Raw genomic sequence first — 25,710 nt, 5'->3', positions numbered from 1 at the left:
GTTTTCTTTGTTCGGCCCGGGACTTTTAGCCTATGTGTTACATACATATGTATGAGGTAAACAAAAGCTTTAGGCAGAGCTTTTGGTTTTTTGATGCGTTCAAAAAAAAAATGTCACTTTGGCACGCATTTGCTTTGTGATTCTGTTTGAATGCGTTGAAATGCGTGTTTTGGCTTCACTTTTCATTTCTCTCGCCCGAATGGTACACTCGGGCTCAATGTAAATGCCGTCGAGGTGAAAGAGTTCCATGTAAAATGATGATTTTTCGGTAAAAAAAAAAAGCTCATCTTCAATCAAACACACTTTACTTCATTTCTTCAAGCCAAAAGCGATCAATTTTGTAAATGGCTAACCTTCAGTCAAATTTCTGACATTTATTGGGCCGGTTGGCTAACCAGTTGAGAAAGTCTTTGTTCCAATGGCTATATCAAAACGCTTAGAACTTTACGGTTTTCGTAGGCATCTGTTGCGGTTATTACGCCACCACATCAATCAAAATTTAGTTTTCTCAACTTCTTCTAGCTGAACGCCATCAAAAGGAATATTAAATATCACACTTTTTTTTAAAAAGTCCTTAAAGTGCTTCCTTCGCACTAATACAAAACGCTATCCGCAACATCTTTGCAATGCACAAAAACTCTTTCAGCTGGAGGTAAGGAATGTCACCACATCTGATTGGTCAACTTGAATACTCTACTTAAGTTACAAAATTCCAGCTTAATACCCAAAAGCTGTCAAAATATGTATGCATGTATGTTTATACTCATATATGTATGTATGCACGTGTACCTATATACATATGTAAATGTTTAAAGTTCAACAACGAGACCAAGCTCAGAAAATTCAGATGAAACATGGCGCTCTGTATTTGGCAGACAGGAATGAGGACACACACAACAAACCAGAACCAGAGGGAAAAACAAAAGTGAAAAAAAACGTGTAAAGTAATTTAACCTTTAATTGGAGCATTGAACCGGGCCGAGGCAGAAAGTGCAACGAATCATAATTTATTAAACGAACACACAAAAAATAAAAATAAAAAACACAAGCCGCAACAACAAATGCAGAAGTAGCAACAAAAATGACAATACAATGACACAACTGTTAGTGAGAATATGAACTGTGAAAGGTGAGCGAAAAAATCGACATACAAAAGAGAATCATTCATATAAATAAACAACAAAAGCAAAAAAAGAGCTAAAAAGAAATGTGCGAACAAAACAAGGGTTCAAGATAAATAGCAACAAAACAATACAAATACGCACATTGCACTGTATTGCAAACAAAACAAAGCAAAAAAAAACAACAAAAAAAAAAAAACAGCGCCAGAGGGGGAGACAGGCAACCGAACCGAGAACGCGGCAGGAGAACATAAAATTGTGAGTATATGCGAATAGTTCAAAAGAGACAGCCCCAGGTTGGTATTATTTGCTGTGAGCAGGATGTATGCGAGAGGGATAAGTGGCAATACAAGCAATGCCACCTACATTTCTTGCGTACCTAATAAATGAAACGCCGCTTGGAATGGCACCAAATGCCCTACACAATGGAGAGACCGACCCGCATGCATTGAATTGCGAAAAAAAAACAATATATGTATATATAAAAACAATTAAATGAAGAAAGAAGAAAGCAAACTGAGCGGCCTACAAAAGTGAGTTGGCAACTGAGTGAGTGAAAAAATATTGCTAAGCACACACTTTGACAGATGATTTGGTTTCGGGGCGGATTGGATATGTCGCATGCAGGTCGCATACACCTAAATATTGGGGTACAATGTCAAGGAGCGTGAGCAGCAAAAGTTTGTACTAGAAAGAGCTTGAAAATGAAAAGAGATGCGAAAGCAAGTGTAAGAAAAGGGGGCACCATAAAGGGCAACGTTGTCTCGACATTTTAATGCCAGTGCAGTAGGCAAATAACATAAAGACTAAAATACGTAGGTATGCACATACATACATACATGTATAAGTACTAGGCCGGGTCGATTTGTGGGGAGGCAAAAAAATCGCCCATTGCTCTGTGAAAATCATATTCTAGGGATCAAAATAAGAAACTTTGCCGAAGAAACCATACCTCTAAAACGAATTCTGATGTCCCCTAATTTGGGTCGAACTTTTTAGTTTCTTTTCTCATGTAAAGGCCAAAAATGGTGATATTTTGAAATGATTGTATGGGGAAACCCCCGAGGGGAGTTCCAGGGGGTGTGCCACTGGCATGGGTGGATCGGCCGTCCAAAGTTAGTGGGAGTCGGTCATACATTTGGACTCGATTGGAGCACTCTAAATGGGTCAAAGTGGGATTTTTCAAAATTTGCCCCTGCCCAAAAGTTCGACCCAAATTGGGGGACATCAGAATTCGTTTTAGAGGTATGGTTCCTTCGGCAAAGTTTCTTATTTTGATCCCTAGAATACGATTTTCACAGAGCAATGAGCGATTTTTAAATCGACCCGCCCTAGTAAGTACCTATGTGCATATGCATATATTTACATATGAACCGCTCAATGCACACATCGATTAACTCTACTTTTTGAAAAATCTTAAATTTAGGTGTCAAAGCCCTTGGTATGGTCATAACTTTTTATATTTATAATAACTTTCCTGAATAATAAATATTAGCACCGTTAAATGGCACATTTTTTGGCAAACCGCCGAGTGTATTTCAGCCATGAAAAAGCTCCTCATAAAAAATATCTGCCGTTCGGAGTCGGCTTGAAACTGTGGGTCCCTCCATTTGTGGAACAACATCAAGACGCACACCACAAATAGGAAAAGGAGCTCGGCCAAACACCTAACAGAAGTCTAATTTTCGTTTAATAATGAATCTGCAAGATAAAATACGGATTCCTTCTTATACATACATGTAGATATTCTTTTATATTAAATTCTTGTTCATGGTCCATTGAAAAAATAATCCGCAATTATTTCACGTGAGAAAATGTTCAGAAACACTCACCTTTCCATACTGATGTATCAGGATTTAATTCACTAAAACGAAAACAAAACACTCACTATCATCACAGAGACAATTCTCGAACTGAATAAACTTCTAACAAAGCAGTAAAGCTCATTCAGAAAGGCAAAGTCAAATAAACGTCATAACACAGTCAGTAACACAGGATATCACTAATTAACATATATTCTTTCAACATTAGCGGGTTTAATATTTTAAGCCTTTATGGCCAATGCGCACGTTGCAAGTTGCAACGTGTTGTATCGTGTTGTTATACATATTCAAAATTGACGATGTGCAGTAGCGGAGAAATTATTGTCAAAAGGGCGAATGAAACAAAAATATCTCCAGACATATGTATGTCCTTTTAGTATACATCATGTTTACTTTTATGGCTGCTGCTCGCCCTCTCTCGTTAACAATGGGACTTACATAAGCAGCGATGGATAAAGAAGGTTTCCCAATACGTCTTTTATAAAACATTTTTTTTTCAAAATTTGGCTGAAATTGTAATTTAAAACATGAACAATTTTTTTCCTGTTTCCTCTTAGAATTGGAAATTGTAATAGATTTCATATGAAGTGTAATAGCGTAATAAACTGAGAACAAATGTAATAGATCTATTACAATTGTAATAGACTGGCAACACTGATGATGGACCTGCTAAAATTCATTCCTCCTGTTAAACACGATTACTATAAGAACTTGTCAACAAATCGAAATAAATCCTCGCATACAGCTGATGAAGAAGACATTATTTATAATATTGCTGAATCATCCCAAAGAATAATGCCGCTGACATAAAGCTGCTATAAATTAATTACGAAAATTTTTTTATAACCGAACTTCCAACATTCATATTTATGGAAAAGCTATGATAAAAATTTATAATAACTAACTTTTTCTGTAATTAAAACTTAAAAATGAAAAGACTAAATTTAACTTTATTACTTTTTTCAGTTGCCAAATCGATTAATTCCATCAGTCACATAAAAATTGTAGCATTACTGACGATTGTTTGTTGGCTATTCTTTCTTATTAATTTTATATACCGTTAGATGAAAGCTATATCTGCAATTATGCATTCCACATTATATATTTGAATTCATATTATCAGAGGAATTTTTAAAAACAATATACATCGCGTTTCTCAACTTTTCGTTTTATGAAGTTAATCGATGTGTGCACTGAGCGGATCATATGTCACTCTCAGTATGTGTTTTTGTGCCTTTTGATTAAGTATCAAATGTTGTATATTATATTTATCCGTTCTGCTGTGCTTGCAACCGCTAGACGTCACTATTTGCATTTCAAAAATCCATTCACGTTTAAGATTTTATAGTCTCTCTTATTGCGGTTCGAAGTCTAATACCCTTCTCTTATTTTGTGGCCCTTGCAGTTGGTTTCCTCAGGATTTTCGCTGCATATTGACCAATATTTAATTCATTTACGTAGATAAGAAGGTTCTGCAGTGAATCCTGGTAGAAACAAAAAGCAAAAAAAGAAATAGATAGCCGCATCGGCGATTTGAAAGTTTACGTCTGATTTTTTTTTATGGATGGTTAAATTTCTCATTATTTCGCACTTCCTAATGGCAATTCCGCAACATGTCATCAGTACATTTTAGACCTATGATGGTCCAGCAGTTCTATGTAAAAAAAAAAAGCGAGGAAATTTTTTGTAAAAAAAAGTAAAAAAATTACACAGAAAAGCGCCGACGCACGCAAATTTATGGTGTTGCCCAAATTATTCCATGTTGCACTTAACCCTGTAAAATGCATGTTTTTGCCTACTCAAGAAAGAACACAAAACGCTGCGAGTATGCATCTATCTTTGTCTGACATACGCATTTTTTAATATTAACGTTTTAAGTAGTCAGCTGATTTTCAGGGCAACCAACTCCCCTCACAAATCTTTCCCGTCGTTGAGCGTTGCATTTTTGGCAATTGTCTCGCCGGAGTATACTTATTTTAGATTCCAACACGAAACAAGTAGATGGAAATGAAAGGGCAACATTTTTTGGGAGAAACGACATCTGCTCTCAGAACGAAATAGAAAAAAAAACGATTGAGCTCACAACGAAATACTGATAAAATAAATAATTGGCGCGTACACTTCTGTCGAGGGGCGACCGCTATTGGGAATAACTTTTTCTATTATTTGATGTTCATGCTACACGTCAGCTTTATGATGTTAGATGGATTCTTAAGGACACTGGCCAGACTTTTTCGACTTTGGACGTGAATTTAACATATTTCTATTATAGATAATGGTGTCAATGAAGGTGTCCATTGAAGAGTTAAAAAGTCATTGCTTTTTTACTGCTTTAGCCCGTAAAAATGTTCGTTTGAGCATTAAACATTGATATTCGGTCGTTCTCTAGTTAATATTTTCGGTTCTACGATTTTTTTTCTCTCAAAAATGTAAAAAAAATAGTTTTTGTTCGATTTAATTGAATGATTTGGAAAAACTTTGGAGTTAGAAAACCATGGGTCGAGCCATAGCCATAGCCAAGGGAATAAAAAACTATATGTGTTTGAATTTTTTAAACGATTTGTACCAGTATGAGCTGAATCGTGACAACCATTTGACATAAATGGATAAGTGGAAGGTCAAACCACAGACTAAATATACAAAATTTCACAAAAGTACTGCTAACCTAGTGAAAATAAATAGATTGAAATCAAGAAACCTCATTAAGACCTCAAAATTTAACAATTTTTGATATTTCGATCAAAGGCAAGACTGAATTTTTCGCATTAGTGGTACCGAACTCGTTATTTTGTTACTCCTTACAGATATCAGGTCAGTCCATAAGTTGGTGCGTACTTTACCCATGATATCACTTTTGTACGATTTTTGCATACAAACAACTATTCGCGGAATATAACGGAACTATTTAGGTATATTTTCTTTGATATATTGTGCCTTCAACAAGTGATTTTAATCGCGGATAAAAGCACGTGTTGTTAAAAAATAAAATGGAATCTTCGAAAGCGTATAAGAGGCATATTTTGTATTTTTTTTATAAAAGTGGTAAAAATACAACAACTGCTGCTGCAGATATAAACACGGAGAGGATACCGTGAGTGTAAGGACTGTGCAAAAGTGGTTTTCAAAATTCCGAAGTGGTAACTGCGACGTGGAGGATGCCCCGCGCGCTGGTCGTCCTGAAGTCTTTAACTCCGACGCCTTGCTCGAACTCGTGGAAGCTGAGCCAAATTTGACAGTCGATAATAGCTCAGAGGTTAAAACCATCGCATGGAACAGTTCACAGGCACCTGGTTCAGTTGGAAAAGGTTTCAAAGCTGGGGAAATGGGTTCCGCATAGACTTTCCGTTGTCAACCTTCAGCAGAGAGTGAATGTGTGTACTCAGCTGCTGCAACGGCTTGAAAATGAAAGTTTTTTGAACCGTATCGTTCCTGGTGATGAAAAATGGGTTGTTTACAAGAATCTTGTTCGCAAACGCCAATGGTTAGATAAAGATGAAACACCAGAACCGGCCCCTAGAGATGGCCTTCACCCCAAGAAGATTCTCCTGTCTATTTGGTGGGTTATGGCCGGTATGAGGCACTTAACAAAAATCGACCGTCTTTAGTGAATAGACGCAAAGTTTTGTTTCACCACGACAACGCAAGACCTCATTCCGCAAGGCAAACATTAGGCAAGCTGAACTAGCTCGGATGGGAGCTAATGCCGCATCCACCATACTCTCCGGATATTGCACCTTTTCCGTGGACTTCGATCCCATATGAGTAACAAGAACTACTCCTCAAAAGAAGCTATAAAAAGGGTTATCGAAGCGTATTTTGACTCCATGGGCTAAACATTTTTTGAGCAGGGAATTAAAAATTTTCCTAAACGTTAGGAAGACATTGTAAATAATGAAGGAAAATATAATTATTGATTAATAAATACTTTAAACATCTTTTTTATTAATTTTAAAACCACCTTTAAAAAACGCACGAACTTATGGACTGACCTGATATTTCTCCCCTTTATTTTATTTTTGAAAAGTTATGGACTCAGACAGAGTTGTTGAGCTCTTAAAAGATCTCATTAATGAGTCATCCAATGAAGCATCCCTTGGAGTGCTTGAGAGAGAGAGAGAGATTCTGCGGAATATTTTTCGGAACTTTGGATGTTGGCGACGCGAGTATGCACTTTACGACGACATAGACATAGTGCAGCAAATAAAGATCTAGCGGATTCTCATTGGATGGGTCTTGTCGTCGGCCTGTGGACGAAGGCTCCGACTCTGAAATTATCCGATGCGGCACCAGCTGGTTGTAGCAGAGGAAGAGGAAGGTGTCCTCAGCGTTGGAAAGATCAGGTGGCTAAGAATTAGGCCTCACTTGGTGTATCCAACTGATGCCGGTTAGCACATGAAAGAAACGACTGGCGCCCTTTGTTCAACTCGGCCAAAATCGTGTAAACGGTTATCGCGCCAATCAAGAAGAAGAAGTCAAGTCAACGTTTTCAACGCTTAAAGAAGCCGATGAATCTTTAAGCGGCTCGTTTTGGAGGTATCCACTTCTGAGTTGCAAAATGGCTTTGAATAGGGGTTGAAGCGAATGCCGAAGTGTATTTTATTACTTAGATGGATGGAGAATATTTTGGAAATCAATAAAGCCATTTTAATTTTTACTTTACTTTGTTCTTCACTGCGCGTTACAAATTTGGTGCTTTCTCTACTCTTAACTGACCAATATTAAAATGATTGTTGCGTAGAGTTACATTCCGCTGACTTGCTGAGGTTATGCTTTCGAGCAGAGTTGTATTTAATTGGACTGACTTGCCAACACTGCCTCCAAGACGGTGTACTCTCTCCCCTATTTTGATGCTTTGTGGTGGACTCTTTCCTTAATAATCTGCAGGAAATTGCACACATCCAAGCTTATGCGGTCACTAGAAGCTATATGCAATAAAATGCAGATAGCTCTAAACATGATTGACCATTTGGTGAATCTTATAAAAAGGACCATCGAACTTTTCACTAGGAAGAGCAATATGGAAGGCCTATTACTACCCACTTTGAAATGAGTAACACTGCAACTGTGAAGTCAAATACTTAGGGGCAATCCTAGATAGTAAGATGACTTGGAAGACGCACGTCGAGCAGAAGGTCTCTCGAACACTGAAAATCTTCTGGTAGTATAAGACATGCTGTCAAAGACCGGCGATAGTACACTGGTTGTACATCACCCTGATTAGTTCTATTATCACATACGCCTCTGTAGTCTGGTGGAAGGCTACTATGGTTAACTCCAGAGTAAAACCCCTAACCACACTACAGAGAAGTGTGTGCTTGGGTATCACTATGTGTACGACATCTGGCGATGCCCTGAATGACATCCTGAACTTGCAACCTCTAGATTTTCAAATCCGAAAGGAAGTGATGAAGGCGACTTACAGGTTCAAGCTAATGGTAGTCTGGAGAAATGATAAAAGCACTGGATACTGTCAGATATACCACCAGTTGTCGGAGCGGTTCACACCGTTCTCGATACCAGCGGACAATCGGCTGCCTTACGTTAGCTTCGTTAGGAAGTATGTTGTTTTGATAATGATTAAGTCCAGAGAACCTATTAACCTATTCCAGCACACTTTCTACACCGACAGATTCAAAACCAGTGGTGGTAGCTGTTTTCTTAACGGAAGTCTATGCCATCTTTAATGTACCATACTGGCTATTTGAGAAAAAGTGGTGGGGCAGCAGTATTGGAATTTGTAGTGACAGTCAAGCTGCTCTAAGAGCCCTTGCTAACCTACGCTGCTCCTCGAAATTAGTCGGTGAATGTAAGACAAAACTGAACAGTGTTGCAAAACACAACAAAGTTAGTCTTATGTGGGTGCCTGGACATTGTGGTTTTACAGGTAACAAGTTAGCTGATAAATTGGCTAATGAATGCTCTGCAAGCCTAGTGGTATGGCCATGAACACTTTCTACGTGTCAATTCTGCATCGATTCAACTATGGATTGACGGCTTCATGAGGCCTACGACGTTGGTCTGAGAGTTGGTCTCCAGCTGAGTGTAACTGGTTAGTGAAAGGAAACTAGCCACCTTTCTCCTAAAACTTAGTAGGAAGGGCTTGAGAGTACTGCGTGTAATAACAAGGCAAACGCTTGTGGTCAGGTCGTTGACGAACCAAGTGGATGTTTGATGCATTTCAAGTGTTGCGGCTACTGAGTCTGCTGGTTTGAGGGATGCTACTTCCTTCGTATAATACAATTTGTTTCGTTTGGCATTGCGATATCATAGCACACCTATGCACTTTTGCACATGCATACATTTATACACTTGTGTGCGTGCGTGTATATGTACGCAATTGGGTGAATGTCTGCTATTTACTGATGTCCCGTACAAAACGAGTGTTTTATAAAATAAAAAAAAGGCTTTTATTCTTGCAGACAACCTCACACATGCTTTAGTCTACAGTCCATTCCACACACACATACATGCACACATATCTATACAGATATCGCATTTTTAACACATTTTTCAAGAATTTGTGTATATCACTATTTACCTAGATGGATGCATATGTGTTATTGTTAGAACTGTGCGAACGTAATCTAGGTTAGGTTAAACAAAAACAAAAACAAAATAAATAAAAGCAAGTGTGAATCAAAATTGTGTGAATAGATTTAAGCATATAATGAAATGCCATTAAAAATATCTAAAATTAAATGGCATTAATATAAAAAAATAAGCATTGAAAGGAAATCGATTTTTTTATGCGTTCATGCGTTTGGAAGGCTTAAATTGACACCACCATTCTTCAATGCGATAAAATGGAAACAAAACTGCTAAAAGTATAAACTGCGTTTATTCTAAAGGTGTTTTCATTAAAGACATGACATAACTTCTGTAAAGCCCAACCTGAGAAGTTTCGGCGCTCCAAATGACCAAATAGCTTCCCTTGAAAATTGAAATGGAAATTTGAAAAAGGCGAGGCAAGAAGCACCGAGAGAATAGGAACTCCTTAAACTTCCATTGCATTCGAAGCTCTGGAAAGTAAAAGCTTTGATAGTCAAGGAGGAAAGAGAGAAGTGACAAAGAGAACGATTTTGGATAGAATTGAGACAGAGATAGCTAATCCTGGGAGAATTTTCCGCATCTCAAAATATCCTCCAGTTTGAGAGAACGAATTTTACTCATTCTCATGACATCGGAACAGAAAATTCATAGCCTTGCTCTAGCAAAGGCAGGACACTCACAGAGAAAATGTTCAGTGCTATCCGCCTCCTCTAAGCAAGACAGGCAAATCGGGTCCTCCTTCCCTAACATTCGGTTCTAGGCTACCAGAACGACTCGAACCAACTGTCAATTCAGTTGGATAAAAAATTAAAATTTGTCCGTTGTTATACCGTACAAGAAGAGGGGAGGAGAAAAGGAGTGGGGAAGGAACCAGGCAGGTGGACAAACAAAAAGGAAGAAGGGGCTTGGATTAGAGGATGACGACCAACAGTGGCGATTTACGTTTATATTAATCGCTTCAAACTACTGATGAATTTCATCAGATGTGTGATATTAAACCATCATTATCCGCCGGTGTAGCGAAAAAGTGAGAGCCCAGATGTTTAAACCTTAGCCCGACGAGTGGAGAACAGCTGAGAAGAAGGTGCTGAGATGATTCCACCTCGTCCTACATACAGTTTCTGCAGAAAGGGCTTTAAGCAATCCCAAGCCTCACCGCGTGGATACCTAAAGGACTGTGTCCGGTGAGGATACCTACCACATTCGATAGCTGTGGCTTTGTTGGCCTTAGAAGTCTTCTCGAGCGCCCCCGATCTACCCGCGGCCAGAAGGATCTACTACTCGCTGAGTTGACGCGAGGCCTATCTTTCCAATCCTCTCCCATCGCGACGAAGCCGTCTCAAGGGTTTCTTGTCTAGCCTCCTGCCTAGCCAAATGAGCCTAATATTGAAGTATTCGGATGAAATGGAAAACACTACAGTAGTTCGGAAACCTAAATTTGTGTTTGATGGGGAGCTCTTCGAAGAATACTCCCCACCAACTCTACCGTCCAACTTCGAGCCATCCGTAAACATGTTTGCCATGCCCTGCCTCCAAATATTGCACCCTACCCACTCTTCCCTTGAAGGAATATGAATGGAAAAAGTTCCGCTCGCACATACATACTAGCAGAATATACGAAACAGTAGTGAGCCACAGAAGGCATAAATTTTTCATTTATGCTTTGCCTCCTAATCTGCTTAGGGCAGTTTGGTGCTTGCACACAAGCACCAACTTTTTGAATTGTTTCTTTTGCTCTGAGATTTCAATACTCTGAGACTGACCGACCGTTGAACTTGTTCCTCGCGCCTTACCTGTAATTGATACGGCATTTCACAACAGCCGGACGTCATAGACACAGTATATCGGTGGCATTGGCCATCCGCCTGCTTCAATTGCTTGGTGTCTAACTTGCTAAATCCTTCCCAGCTGCGCTGAAAGCGGAAATCTCTTCACTTCTAAGGTGAGCTCTTTAACATAATTATTATTATTCGGCTCTGAGCGAATTTGACAGAACCAGCTGATGAGCTAACGTCACTTGAGATGTGTTTACAAAAAAAAAAACTGAGATTTGTTTGGTGATATACGAAAGAAATTAACCAATGACCCATCGATGCCGTCTGAATAACGACTGATTTGATGAGTGTGTGAATACATGAGAAATTATCGTGCAGATTTCGGCTGCCAAATCCCCAAGTGAGTGGCAGCCAAAGTTCCCCGCACAATTTTCTTATTCACCATAGTTAATCTATCATCCTTGACTTGTAACTATAATATCTTCGTAGCTCTCGCTGCTTTAACTGTTTTCGATTTAGATTTTTGTTTTCCGCGGCATAGTTAAAATTAAAAAATACAAAAACAGACTCGCGTAATAAAACAAAAAGGATATTTAGAAAAATAAATAAACACACAATACAGCAATTTTTTCTATTAAAGCTGAAACAATATGACGGGTGTAGGTTAATTACGAAAATTTAAACAGTGAGAAAAAATTGTTACCGAATTTTTAGTTCTTATTAAATTTCATATTCAAAGCCTCCAAAAAATGTATATGTAAATTTTTTCTTATAAAAATAGTTTATATGGCTCATTTGAATAAAAGTCAAAATGAATCAACCAACCAAAACAAAAAATGGCAGTCGATTCTACGTTATCCGAACGACCCACGACCCGGTTGTACTATATCCCACCAAAGACTGTCAATCTAGCAGCATTCCCCAAACCTTAGTTCTGAATGGTTGTAATTATGGCGGAGTTTTGGAGTCCCTGAAGTTTGTAGAATAATAATAAAATTTGCAAAACACAATAAGTTTCATTCCATGCTTATGTATTTTGAATTGTATTAATGCTCAGCATTGGGAGGCAGGGTCTGGTGAACCTGTTAACGAATGGCTCGAATTTAGAATCAGCTGATTAAGCAGCCTTACTTGTGTAATAGCTGTCACGGAGGTTAATATTTACTCCGAACGCCCAGCGGCAATCAGGGCCCTGAGCTTGATAATGCTGCACTCGAAACTGGTTGGGGAATGCCTGACTTCAATTTCGATCCCATCCGAATTCTTCAATATAAGACTCATCTGGGTAGTTGGTCATAGCGACATTGCAGGAAACTGCGTGGCGGATGAGCTGACTAGACAGAGGATGTGTTAGGTAGTTACCCACGAAACGAGAGGATTAGGATCGCGTTGCCTATTTGCGGTCTGCTCCTAGAGCGGTGGGCTTTGCATCAACTCAGCGAACGCTGGGCAAGTATACACACTTGTAAGGTTGCGAAATCTTTCTGGCCACGGGTGAATCGGAGGCACTCGCGGGTTATCTTGAGGTTAGCAAAATTTCAGCTCTCGAATTTCGTGGGTGCCCTTGCAGGACATTGGCCGTAAGGTATACATGCTGAGTGACTTGGCCTTACTTTGAGTCCTTTTTGCGTCAGTTGTATGAAGGATGAGGTGGAATCATATCAGCACCTTCTCCTTAACTACCCTTTCGAAGGGCTAAGATTTAAGTATCTTGGCTCTCATTTCTTTGCTACGAACGCTGATATAGCAGTGCAAAGCCGGTAACATCACCGTAAGTCAGTCATGGCTCGGTCGTCTTCCCCCTCCCCCCCCAAGGGGGAAGATCCTTGGCCGGATATAAATCCGGATCGTTCCATCCAACCGTCGCTCATGCAAATCCGTTCAGTTGTTTTCGCGTAATTGAGCCTCAACACCCAAAACTTTCAAATTTTTAATATTAGTAGGATATACATCGTCGACAAAATTTTATTAAACATTGCATTTTCTTAATATTTATTAATTTTAACAAATTTACAATAAAAGTATAGTTCATTCTTTAACAAATGGTATACGAATAAAAGTTCCAAAATTTGCACGAAATTCAAAAAACTTTATTAAATTGTCATCAAAATTTTCCACCTTGAATCGAAAATTACGTAGATTTTTTTTTGCTTTCTGTTAAACTTTTCATCCATATAAAAAATGGGTTTTATATGAAAAAAATGACCGAATTATCAATAAAAAATGTGTTAAAAATTAACGTCACTTATTTGATTTCTTGTAAATTTTTTTTCAGTTTTAAACAACTTCACGATATTTTATCTCTTATTCTCGATCCGACGTCACTTAACGGATGTAGTTTTTAAAACAAACATTTACTTTTACTCTTTTGCATCACCGCTCGAAATGCGCGATGTACCCAAAATACTTTGCGTTCATAATACGTCGATAAGACTTTTACTGTTTGTTCTAATGATTACCAAAATTATTTATTTTCTCAAAATTTAACAAAACAAAAAAAAAAAAACTTATTGCGGATAATTTCGTTCTTGGTGATAAGAGACAGTTTTTGTTAACGAATTATTCCGAAGAATGGTGCAAAACGTTCAGTTCAGACATATTCCGCACGCAAATATCCTGCCCAAAAAGCAAAAAGCCGAACTGCAAATACTTGCTTTCATTCGCTGTTTTTGTTCAATATTTACTGATTGATTCATTAATTTTTCACTCCTCATTATTTTAATATTCTACAAAGAAGCCTACGGAATTATTAATTTTTTTATTAGAGGTAAACAGAGAGCTATAATAAATATATGAATCTCCAAAAAATATTATAAATCTACAAATAAATAGTATAAATCTCCGAATCTTTCAGAGAATAAATATATTCAATAGCGTTTCTTTTCTCTTAATAATTTGGTATTCATTCTGCTCTGCACTTCGATTTGATAAAAGTGCAGCATTCTCCCCATTTCTGAGGGTGAGCATTGTCCACCTCATTTGCATTTATCAGTCAGTTAGTTATGCGAGAACTTTAATTATTCCATAAAATTATTTGTGAAGGTATTGGATATTTCGGGTTCTTTAGGGCTCTTTAGGTACTGCAATATTTTCGAAATATCACTTAATAAAGAAATTATATTTTCTTCCCAAGAAGAAAATACTATTGTATAATTTGAAATTGTTGTTAACTCGCTATGTTAAAATAATATCCAATCAAATTATCTTCGCCTATGTAGAATATAAGCAAAATTATACTTCCTAGACTACAACAAATCAATAAATGATTAAACTGTTAGCGTTTTTTTATTATGAATGCAATACCATAAAAACGGGAAAATATACATGGCAGTGCACAAACAAGTGCATGCATGAATGTAACGGCCCGCTTTGTATGTACGTGCATAGGTACAACAACTTACACACAAATACTTATATATTGTAGCCGTGACGTGCAGCTTTACACGTAAGCAGCTAGTTGTAACATCCCTTTTTGATAAGGCCAACGTTTGTACAGATTTACATATCTGACAAAACAACTTAAGCCGACTTAGCACTTTCTATAAGTTAAACATTGCACTGGTGTATTTTAATGCAATATTCAAACATATTAATCATTCATTGCTTTGGATTAGGAACGTATTATAATGAGAACTAAATTAAAATATTAAAATTTTTCAGAAGCTAAAATTGTGAAAGTCAAATGAGTTGTTTTGTTAAAATCTTCATGTATATGTATATGTATGTACATATGGATGTTACAAACATATGTAAGTAGTTGGACTATCGCATATACACCAGTGGTCAAAATAATAGACGCGCGACATATTGTAAAGTTTCTAATAGTTATATTACTCAGAACAAATCTTTTGTTATAAAAATATAGTTCATATTAGAACAAAAACCATATAACTCAAATTCTCAAACTTTGTATAAAGGCCCTGGCCTCATTTGAAATGGTGTTTTTTGGGTGTTTCTTTAAAAGCGTGTAAAACGGTATCGAAAAAAGATTTTTTATTTTTGTTTTCAGTATTTTATTTCTTGATCCATTGTTAAAAAATAAATTTTTTTTTGGCCATACGAGGTTCGTTCAAAAAGTTGTCAGTCTTCAAAAAATGGTCTTCACATGGACAATGGACACAGAACTGAACCGATTTTGATGAAATAAAATTTAAATGACGTAGAATTGATGTCGTTGTCGTATGAACTACGATCCCTCGGAAAAACATTTTTTAGTATTTTTTCGGACCTTTAAGTCAATCAAGCAACGGTTTTTCATCGTTGAACGTCCGCCATTTTGTCAATTTTTTTTAAAGACCATAGTTCACACGATAACGATAACGGCATTCATATTGAACCAGAACCTTTTTGCCTTCAGATGCCTGTGATTCCCGGCATCCGTGCTACCAGCGACTTACCTTTGTTTGGAAGACCATTTTTTGAAGGTGGCCACAGCAAATAAAATTAAAATAAATAAATATGAGTGTATATATCAATAGGGAAAATATAAACTTCTATCTGACAGTCAACGAGGAGTTTTATAACTTGCAGCTATTCGCGGGAATACAAATAAATCAAGCTGGGGTAATATTTATAAGGCCACAGAGAGAACGTTGGTTCGAATCTCGGTGAAACCCCAAAATTAAAAAAAACATTTTTTCTGCCGTTCGGAGTCGGCTTGAAACTGTAGGTCTCTCCATTTGTGGAACAACATCAAGACGCACACCACAAATAGGAGGAGGAGCTCGGCCAAAAAACCAAAAAAGGGTGTACGCGCCAATTATACATATATACCTATATATATATAAGTTTTAGTGTCGTACCGATTTTGGTGAATTGGTGACTTTAGTGGTGGTAAAAACTACAAGTCATTGTCCGAGATTGCATTCTATGCCGGCGCAAAATAGTATTTTTGTGGGAGCTCATGAAAACTAGTTTAAAAAATTGGGGGTTGCATCCAGTGTATGCAACTTTACCTTCAGTATTGCTCTTAATCATCCAAGCTATTCATCCAGATTTATTTTAAATTAAGGTTATTAGTCTTGAACGATTTTTCTCGCTGAGTAATTAAATATTTATTGGATAGAAGCATGGAATAATCTATGCATATTTTTCTGGGAAACCCAATGATTTTTGCACAAACTGGCGAATATTGTCAACTGCACTAACAAAATGCTGCCTCAATTAAAACGAAAAATGTTTTGTTGCACACTTGCGTAATTTCTGTTTTTTCATCTAACTCAACAGTAAATATCTTAAATATCAGATTGTTGCTAAAAAACTTAATGCTTATTATGATCTATTTTTCAAATTTACATATTACAGCTCTCTTTCTTGGCTCACGCGTTCATTTATATTTTCAAAAAAATAGCATCTCTTTTAAATGCATAAATATGTATGTATAAATAATGTTAGGGATGTTCAAAAATTAATAAAACAAAACAAAAGGATCATTTGCTTAATCATCATTTTCGGAATTTTTGTAAATTTTGAAATCACTCATTTTTTCTTTTCATATCAAAAATCGACTTTTTCATTTTGAATTTCACATTATTATTATTTTATTAAGCTTGAAAGTTATCTGTTTATATAAATTTGTGTTCAAAGAATTGGTATTTTTGCTAAACCTTGAGAAAAACGTAAAAAATTAATCAAGTGGCTACACTGCTGATAAATTTGGTGGCTCTAAGAGCCATAGCACAGCACAGACCAAGGCGAATTCACATAAGGTGAATTCGCTGTAGCAGCTGTTTTATTTTTGAAGTGAAACTTCTTAGGCGTCGATGGCCGAGCGAGAACGGAGAGTAAAATTTCAAGGCCATGCAACGTTTTGGGCATTTTCGTTCCACGAGAGAGAAAATAAGATATAACGTAGAGGAAAAGGAGAGAGAGAGAGAGCTTTACCTTATATATATTTTAGATACACTTTTTCCTTGTGGTTGCTAATTTCTAGTGAGAAATAATACTGCCTACTTTTTGGCGTTTGTTTGTTGGTGCAAACTTGTAGGAAATATATCTTTGGTGACTACTTTCTGGCGTTATATTTCCTTGGTGCCTACTGTTAGGGGCGTTTTTTGGTCCCAATTTTTTTGGTGCCTAATTTTTGGCGCTTATTTCCGTTTCCTGGCTAGTGCTTGTGCGTACTATAAAGTGCTATCCATTCTGGCGTCGGATTTATTGGTATTGCCTTGCGATAATTTGTGCCGTTGCTGCAGTCCTGGAATCGCTGCGTTTGTGCGGGTAATAAACGCTCGGAGTAATGCGCGTTGTTGTCACGGTTTGTGTCCGGCGTTTACCTACACCGATCGACCCTTCTCCGTTTTTTGTAAATTTTGTCTAATTGTATTCTCTGCAAATGTTGTGAATTTATTTAGATAAATATTCCTTTTCTCTCTCTCTCCCTCTCTCTCTCTCATTCTTTCTCGGGTCCCTCCCTCTTTGCCTGCCTTGAAAGTTTCACTTCTGTTATGTGGACTACGCTACACGCCCTTTTTTTCTTGCGATTTGTGGTTGGACGATCAAATAATTATGTATTTTCGAAAAAAAAAAATTATATTTATCCCTAGGTAATAAAATCAATCACGGTGCCAAATTTTAAATTCGAAAGTAAGTTTAACCTTTTTAGATCAGACATCAAAAATCTTGTTTGGAGAAAACTAAATGCAGAGCTACGACCATAAAATCTGCGCAGCACAGGCGTAAGAGCATACGTAATGGTATGGAAATGGTCGTCATCTGAAGGAATCGGAAATTTAACTTTTATTGAAAGTAATATGGACGGACAAATTATTTGAATATTTTAACCCTCCTTTGACACCTTTTTTAAAGCCTCTGGTTGGGTACCCCGGTCTGGTCTTTTTCCGTCCTGTTCACAAATTATATAATAAAAATAAAATAATAAAGCTGGCCTTCTCCTGCTGTAGTGGGCAGAAAATGCCATAATTTGAGAAAAATAACACGAGACTTTCCAGCTCTGATGCAATATTATTGCGAAAAAATAAAAACATCATATAATTTTTGGTTAAAAACGTGCAAAGTAAAATATGCCGGCTGCAGTGCGACCGACTATTTTCCTTCCTGATATAGATATTAAAAAAAATCTTTCTATTATTTGATGTTTCATGCAAGTAGATTCGAGCCTACGTGCTTCCAAAAATAAATCCGCAAAATTACGAATAAGTTTAAATGATGATGCTAAGGAATCTTTTGCCAAAATAAAGAATGCACTCACCTCAGAAGATTTACAATAGTACTTGCTTACCCAGATTTTAGTAAAGATTTTGAGCTAGTAACAGATGCCTCAAACTTTGCTATCGGTGCAGTCCTTTCACAAAATGATGGACCAATATCATTTATCTCTAGAACTTTAAGTAAAACGGATGTCGAATGTTGTAGAGGTTTGGAACGGACAAACTTCAACGGACAAAAGCGTAAAACGTAGTATATATACAAAGCACTGCATACTAAGGCCGGATTCACACTATGATGCCGATCACGGTCCGCTCTCGGTCCGGTAAAATATTCACAAACGAAAAACAATGACTGTATTCACACTATCCGTGCTGTTCAAGTTTCGGTACAGTCACACTCCAGCATCGATCAAGTTCGAAGAATATTTTGCTGGAGCGTGATCGAACTTGCCGCGACTTGTACTGATAGTGTGAATAACGTTGCGTTCTCGGTTCAGTCTTTCGACAATAGCAAAGGAGTGCAGATCGAAGTTTTTACAATGACAGCTGAAAAATCTTGGTCTTTTGAAAAAGGTAAGTAATTGCATACAGGATTTATTATAAATTTTGAAGTTTTATTCAAATGGTGAATAACTAAAAAATAACGATCAATATCAGTATTCAAGATAATAAAGTAATCAATATGACGTGAATGAAAATTCCATTTATTTACATTTGCTTTGTCTTCTTCGTCGAGCAGGATAGCCATAACGGCTAAGTCTTCAAGATCAAAATTGAATGCCATTTTTTGGCGAAAAAATGCACAAGATCTGTTTTACGTGTTCACGCAACGAACGATGAATCGCGACTGGACCGATGTAAGAACACAAATGTAGATGTCGAAAGATTTTACCGAACCGAGACTAGACCGAGAACGAACCGTGATCGGCACCATAGTGTGAATTTACCCTAAGTCTACGATCAGTTTGAAAAGTAAGAAATAAAGAAAACAAAAACAAAAGTAAATCGTAATTGGTGAATGATTTCAGTAGTATCGGAATCGTGAATGGGAAATAGTTTAATTTATGCGACTATAAATTTTTAAGGCACAAGTGATCGCTACCGACAAGTGATTATGTCAGGAAATCTCTAAAAAAAAATAAAAATAAGAAAACACAAAAGCACAAAGATTTATGCGTACAATTGTAGAAATAAAATTACTCATCAACTAAAATTAACTGAAATAAAATTTAAATCGCGAAACATTCGATTGCCCGCGAGAGTTATTGTGATCAATAAGGACTTGCGAGCGCAAATATTGAAATTTATTGGATATTCATAAATTGCAACGAATTTGGAAGTACTGTGAAAGTACCAAAAGAGCAAAAGTATAATGGCAAACAAGTTTAAATACTAAAATAACACACCGCGAGAATTATTCGCGGCTGAATGGCGTGAAATTGCTTAAGACGATGTTTTTTTTCATTTACGCGATAAATTGTGTGCGTATTGTGGGCGCACGATAGCCTGTGAAATTGAATGGAATTCAATACGCGCAGTAGTTGGTATTTGATAAACTAAAAACGGCTCACTGGAATTTTTGCAATTGAATTTAAATAAGAAGAACTCTTATCGCGGTTTCATTCAAAGAGGAAAGAAATTTGCGTATATATTTGTGAAACTGTGAACATTAAAGAGCATGCGTTAGTGCAAGATCGCCACTGTTGATCGTTGGTTATGCCGACGGGCCGCACAAATGTGTAAAAATAAGTTAAAATATTAAGCGAAAAATTGTAAAGCATTAAAGATTTGTGAGTGGATCCTACGAATTGTAAAATTAAAGAGAAATAAAAAAATTAAAAAGAAATATAAAAATTGAGGTGTTTAATTTCGGAATAAAAATTCACGAAATTATTAAAAATTAAAAAACTTGAAGAGGATACAAGACCTAAATGACAAATTACAAAATAAAATCAAAACGCTGGAAGACGAAGTCCGATTTATCGAACAGACTTATAGTATAAACAATGACATATCGCTTTTGAATAACCATGTTGATAACATAGGACAAATTATATTTTCCAACAAACTGGGAGTTATACCCACGGACATTTTGATGCAAAAGGAACTTAGTTTGATTAACGACTACGATAGCTATAGCAATACGAAAATTGTAGTACTTTTCCAGGAAAATAACATTATCCTAACTTTACTAATACCTCAATTCTCTCCTAGTCCTCTAGCCAAAATCCAATTTGAACCATTACCAAATATTGCAAACAAATCAGTGTTTTTGAACCCATCAGAAATATTAACAGATAACTCTAATAAAATTTATAGTATAAATGTGAAAGACAAATTAGAAAAAAACTAGATTTCATTAGATAATGAATGTATTGCAAACATTTTAAAATTTAAGGGATAACACCACTGTACACGCGTAAAATAAACACGATTTTTAAAGAATTTTTTTGTATAGAAGGAAAGGAGAAACAATCACTCTGATTTGGGAAGTTATTACTTATATACTAAAATACAAAACTACAAAGTTTGATCGGTAAGGGATAAAAATCGATTTTTTTTTGCATGTTACTGTAGTAAAACATTCAAAAATACCGTGTTAAAATTTTAAGTCAATCCGAACAAAACTTTTTAAGTTATAGAGCATAAAGCCGAGCCGCCTCAAACATCTGCCGAGACGCAGCAGTTGCGCGCGTAGTCCGTTACAAACTTTTCTCGAACCTTTTTTTTAAAGTGCGTAGTCATTGGCATTTGAAAACTACTCAACCGATCCTTTTGAAATTTTGCACACATATTTTACATATAAAAAACCTCCTCCCAACGTTTTTTTTTTCGCCATTTTTTTTTTATATTAAGGTGGTTTTACACCTACAAAATGGCGGCATTTTTTCGTCAAAAATCACTTTTTACTTCAAACGACTACCAAATGGCTCAAAATGAAAATAAATCGTCAAAATAAACGTTGGGGGGGAGTTTAACTCATACTTTAACTAAATTATTCGATTTTTTTGATTTCAGATGATTCTACGCTGAGATATGCTGACTACTGCAAAATGCATTTTTGAAAAACGTCTACGTAAATGTGGTCTCATTCGCTCATTTTGCAATATTTTTACATGAAAATTTTATCAAATATTCTTGAAATGTTACTTTATAATATGCAACAACTTTTAATAAACTGACTTGAACCGTTTCGCTACAATAAATTCATGAAAAAAGTGTTTTTTTTAGCGTTTTTAAGCTTATAAAAAAAAATCAATTTTTTGAAATTTCTACAGTGGTGTTACCCCTTAAGGAAGCACAATGTAAAATGGAAATTTCAGTAAAATCTGAAGTAGTAGAAATGGTACAAGGAACACTCATATTTAAGAATTTTAAAGGAAAAATAACTCACGATTGTAACAAATTAGAAATAAGACAAGAAGGAACCTTCCTCATTAAATTTGAAAATTGTAATATTAATGTTCTGAATACAACATATACAAATGTAAACTTAAAAATGTACGAAACATTTGTATTACCAAATTTAGTCACAAAAATCAAAGAAACTAAAAATGTTACAAAATTGGACTTACAAACTGAAAATCTATACTTAAAACAAATACAACATGAAGATACCATTAGAAATTTAGTAGATGAAAATAAAAAATATGGATGTAATTAGCTTAAGTTCAGATATATCTATTGTACTTTCAGTTATTATTGCAACTTTTATTCTCGCTTGCAATATTAAGTATAGACAAAAACTGTATTTATCACCTCAATCAATAATAACTACCGAACATATGCCAAACACCCAAGCTGGGCCATTTCTTGAAATTAAAACACCATAATTCAATACTCGATTGCGGACAATCGATTTGAGAAGGGAAGAGTTAACCCAAACCAAGTTAACAAACTCTTTGCTTCTTATATTTTTCATTTATTCTTTTTAATTAAATTGCTTATTCAAATTTCATACTGATTTCTGCAATAAGCTTATAATGCAAGTACAGAAGATTCTGTTTTTATGCGGTACATACAGTCCACAAGAAACAGCATAAAAAAAGCTACCAGTTCTATAGTAAAACTATAGATAGGTTTCAAAAGTGCTAAGAACCGCATAAATCTGAAATAATGTAATAAAATCGCATAAAAAAGGGTACTAGTCCCATATTATAACTATAGATACGTTCCATAGACCGCATGAATTTGAAATAATTAAATAAAATCGCATAAACAAAAAATTGTATTTTTGAAAATTATATCTTTATTTAACACGTTGAATGCCACCATACAACAAAAAAAATGGGGTTCGTCCGGCCACGCTTTTTTTTTACATAATACAATAGAATATTTGAATTTTTCAATAGGCCATATGATGCCACATTGGTCTCATACCCATAGACCAAGCAGCATAAACAATGCAATGGCTCTAGTATGGCGTGAATACACTACTACTAATAGCCTCTATGAAGCAGCTGCATCAGCACAAACCAAAATCTCACACATTATACCGCGAGACCAAGTGTCACCACGAGGCCTGAAAGTCTCTTCGCACTGTGAGACCAACCTGGACTCACATGGCACTCAACGTGTTAAGAAACGTCAGAATCGAAAAACATCGTCTGAAATAGAATCAGACAATACCCGCATGTTGCGCATTCGTTTAGGATTTGGCGTAAAATCACTTCCGTCACTTGAGGAAATGTACACGTCTGATCTAGATGGTGATGCAGGCGATTCCACACTTGTAGGGTTAACATTTCTGATGTAATCCGTGATGAGTTTTTGCTTAGCTAGTTTAGAATCTTGTTTATACAACTCCCGATAGGTCGACATGAATTTTTGAATTTTTTTAAAAACCGCATAAAAACAGAATGTATTATAAAATTGCTTATTTAAGTTCCTAGAATTAAGTCACGCCACTATTTTTATTAAGGGGGAAAGCTGGTCTAGGGCGCAAAAAATGAGCATATTTTATGAATTTAATTTGACTCAACAAAGGAATCAATCGAAAATCTGTGAAATAGGTAATAATATAGCTTTCATGGTACAAATACAAAATTTTTCGTCTGAATTAATTTCAAAATGGCCGCTGTCCAGCAGTTCTCCTAAGGCGCCTTTTTTTCTAGTGGGTCTATTGCCGAAGACGTAAACTCCTTAACTTTTGTCCTGGATCAAAAAATAAAATTTTTTTAGTTTCTATATAACAACAGAAAGAGACGTACGTAGGATTTTTTCGGTATTTTGTTTTTTCGCGAAATGGTGCACGTTTGAACAAAAAGTTACAATTTTCACTATAAAGAACGACATAAAATTGTTGATTAAAAAAAAACTATGTAATATAAATAAAAAATCCTACGTACGTCTCCGGAGAAAAGTATTTCGAATGTATTGCCAAAATTTCGTAAGAATCGGTAAAGATTTGTTCGAGTTATGTCTTCGGCCAGTTTAAAAAAAGTGATTTCGAGAAAAACGCGTTTAAAGTTGTAAGTAGCGTTCGGGGCATACCTGCGAGCCACTGCCGTCGAATGAAAAATTTGGGCATTTAGACATTTTTGCTGGCATCCCTCATTTGGTAAAATTATTTCTAAGACCCTAAAGCACCTTTTAAGACAAAAAAAAATTTTTCGATTTTTTCAAAATTCTAGACCAGCTTCCCCCCTTAATATAAATTAAGTAGTTTACTTGTTTAAGCGGCTTTTTGGTTATGGAGCTGTGAGTGAATAAAGTGCGGTCAGTTGGACCGATAACAAAAAATTTTTTTAGAACTTGTATTTTTCAAATTCTTAACTTGCATAAGAGATTTTCTTACGTTACTAATGCAATGACATATGTACATATGTATGTACAGGCTCAAGTGTTTTAAATAAATACAACTATTTGCCTGCCCTACTCACCGTAATGTTAGCATGGATATCATAACGCTTGCCATTTTTGCCGATGAAGCGACATGTCAGCTCGTCAACACTCGAATTCAATATTTGAAATCGCTCGTGATTCTTGGTAAATATCTTTTCCAGCGTTTTTATTTCCAATTTTAATGTGTTCAAACAAGCCATCTCGAAACTTCAGCGTCAGCTTTGTATTATTGTGCAGTTGGGTAAATCAAGTGATGGTCCCCACTACGGAGCACACCACAGAGGGGGGTGTTTAGTCACTTTCCTTCCACAAAATCACTTCGTCTACCCTTTATTGGCGTTGGCGTTGGCGTTGTCGTCAATATGGATGATTCTGCTGATGCTAGGCCTACAGAGACTTGCTGTCACAGTTAGTTATTTTATTTTGCAGCAGTGACGAATTTTTCCCAGTCGTTTTATGTGTGCTTTTGATTCCGTTTTGTTACTTTGGGTGCATTAACTGTTAAATTGCGAACGCGATGATGCTGGGATGCTCGGCTTTGCTCGCTTATCGAGCACTACGCAGTGGCGCACCGACGCTTCAATTTACTAACCGAACGCACGAAATCAGTTGTCAAAATCAGACAGGAAAGGACGCAGCAATGGATTGACTGGTAGTGCGGGTGTAAAGGGCAACCAGGTACACGGCACTTTTTCCACCGAAATGGTAACCGTTGTTACCAGCAACGCCAACTTTAACGCTGATATCTCTGCTGACTGCGCAGTAAGAGTCGTCAAAAATCGGTGTTACAGGCCGAATTGGGGCGGATTTCACTTTTTTAAATTTAGTTTATCGCTTTTAAGTTTTCACAACTTTGTTCTTTTAAACACATTGACACCACTATAATTTTACATATATAATTCACACTTTTAACATTTAGCAAATTGTAAACTAGGCTTTTTTTCTACTAAAATTCCAGTTTTTTATCGCTTCTTGTTCTAATAGACAAATTTGATCAGGAAAATGCAAAATACGTACATATTTGTAGTTACAAAATTGTATGGAGTGAATAAAATAAAATCGAAAACTCAAAATCGGCCACAAAATTAGAATGAGAAACGACAAACGACGACATGAAATTTACATTGCAACAACAGAGGAAAAATAATCTGCAGTGAAGAAATCGAACCGAATCGAAGAAATTTACCGAGCACAAACTTGGAATTGGCCACAGCGGTCTACCAGTCCCTTGCACTTCAATACCGCTGACGATGACTTTAACCACAGTCCCAACGTCTATCCCTCACACACCGTCCGGGATCCTATCTCCATTGTTCATAAAAGTATTGAAATAAGATTTCTTTTCTGTCGTACATTTATCGAAATTCCAATTCGTTTTAGTTCTTTCATTTGCAGATTAACTATTGTTTCTTGAAAATTCTTATTCGCT

General features: G+C 36.3%; 1 protein-coding gene across 5 annotated transcripts in view; it reads right to left on the bottom strand.

The window, feature by feature from the left end:
- LOC129237238 (ubiquitin-conjugating enzyme E2 Q2) overlaps positions 1 to 25,710 on the bottom strand; it is a 52,123-nt gene that overhangs the window by 26,268 nt on the left and 145 nt on the right. The window contains exons 1-2 of one of the 5 annotated variants that reach the window (XM_054871826.1): positions 25,405 to 25,668; positions 24,320 to 25,160 (exon numbers count right to left, since the gene is read on the bottom strand). In XM_054871826.1, the coding sequence (XP_054727801.1) occupies positions 24,320 to 24,481 (162 nt within the window). In that variant the 5' untranslated portion in view covers positions 24,482 to 25,160; positions 25,405 to 25,668. Of the gene's footprint in view, positions 1 to 24,319; positions 25,669 to 25,710 lie in introns of those variants that run through there. The other 4 variants (XM_054871825.1, XM_054871828.1, XM_054871827.1 and 1 more) reach the window with 4 other exon arrangements.

The sequence above is a fragment of the Anastrepha obliqua genome, chromosome 2 (genome assembly GCF_027943255.1).
Source record: "Anastrepha obliqua isolate idAnaObli1 chromosome 2, idAnaObli1_1.0, whole genome shotgun sequence".
NCBI lineage: Eukaryota > Metazoa > Arthropoda > Insecta > Diptera > Tephritidae > Anastrepha > Anastrepha obliqua.
This window is presented reverse-complemented; position numbering and strand designations above follow the sequence as displayed.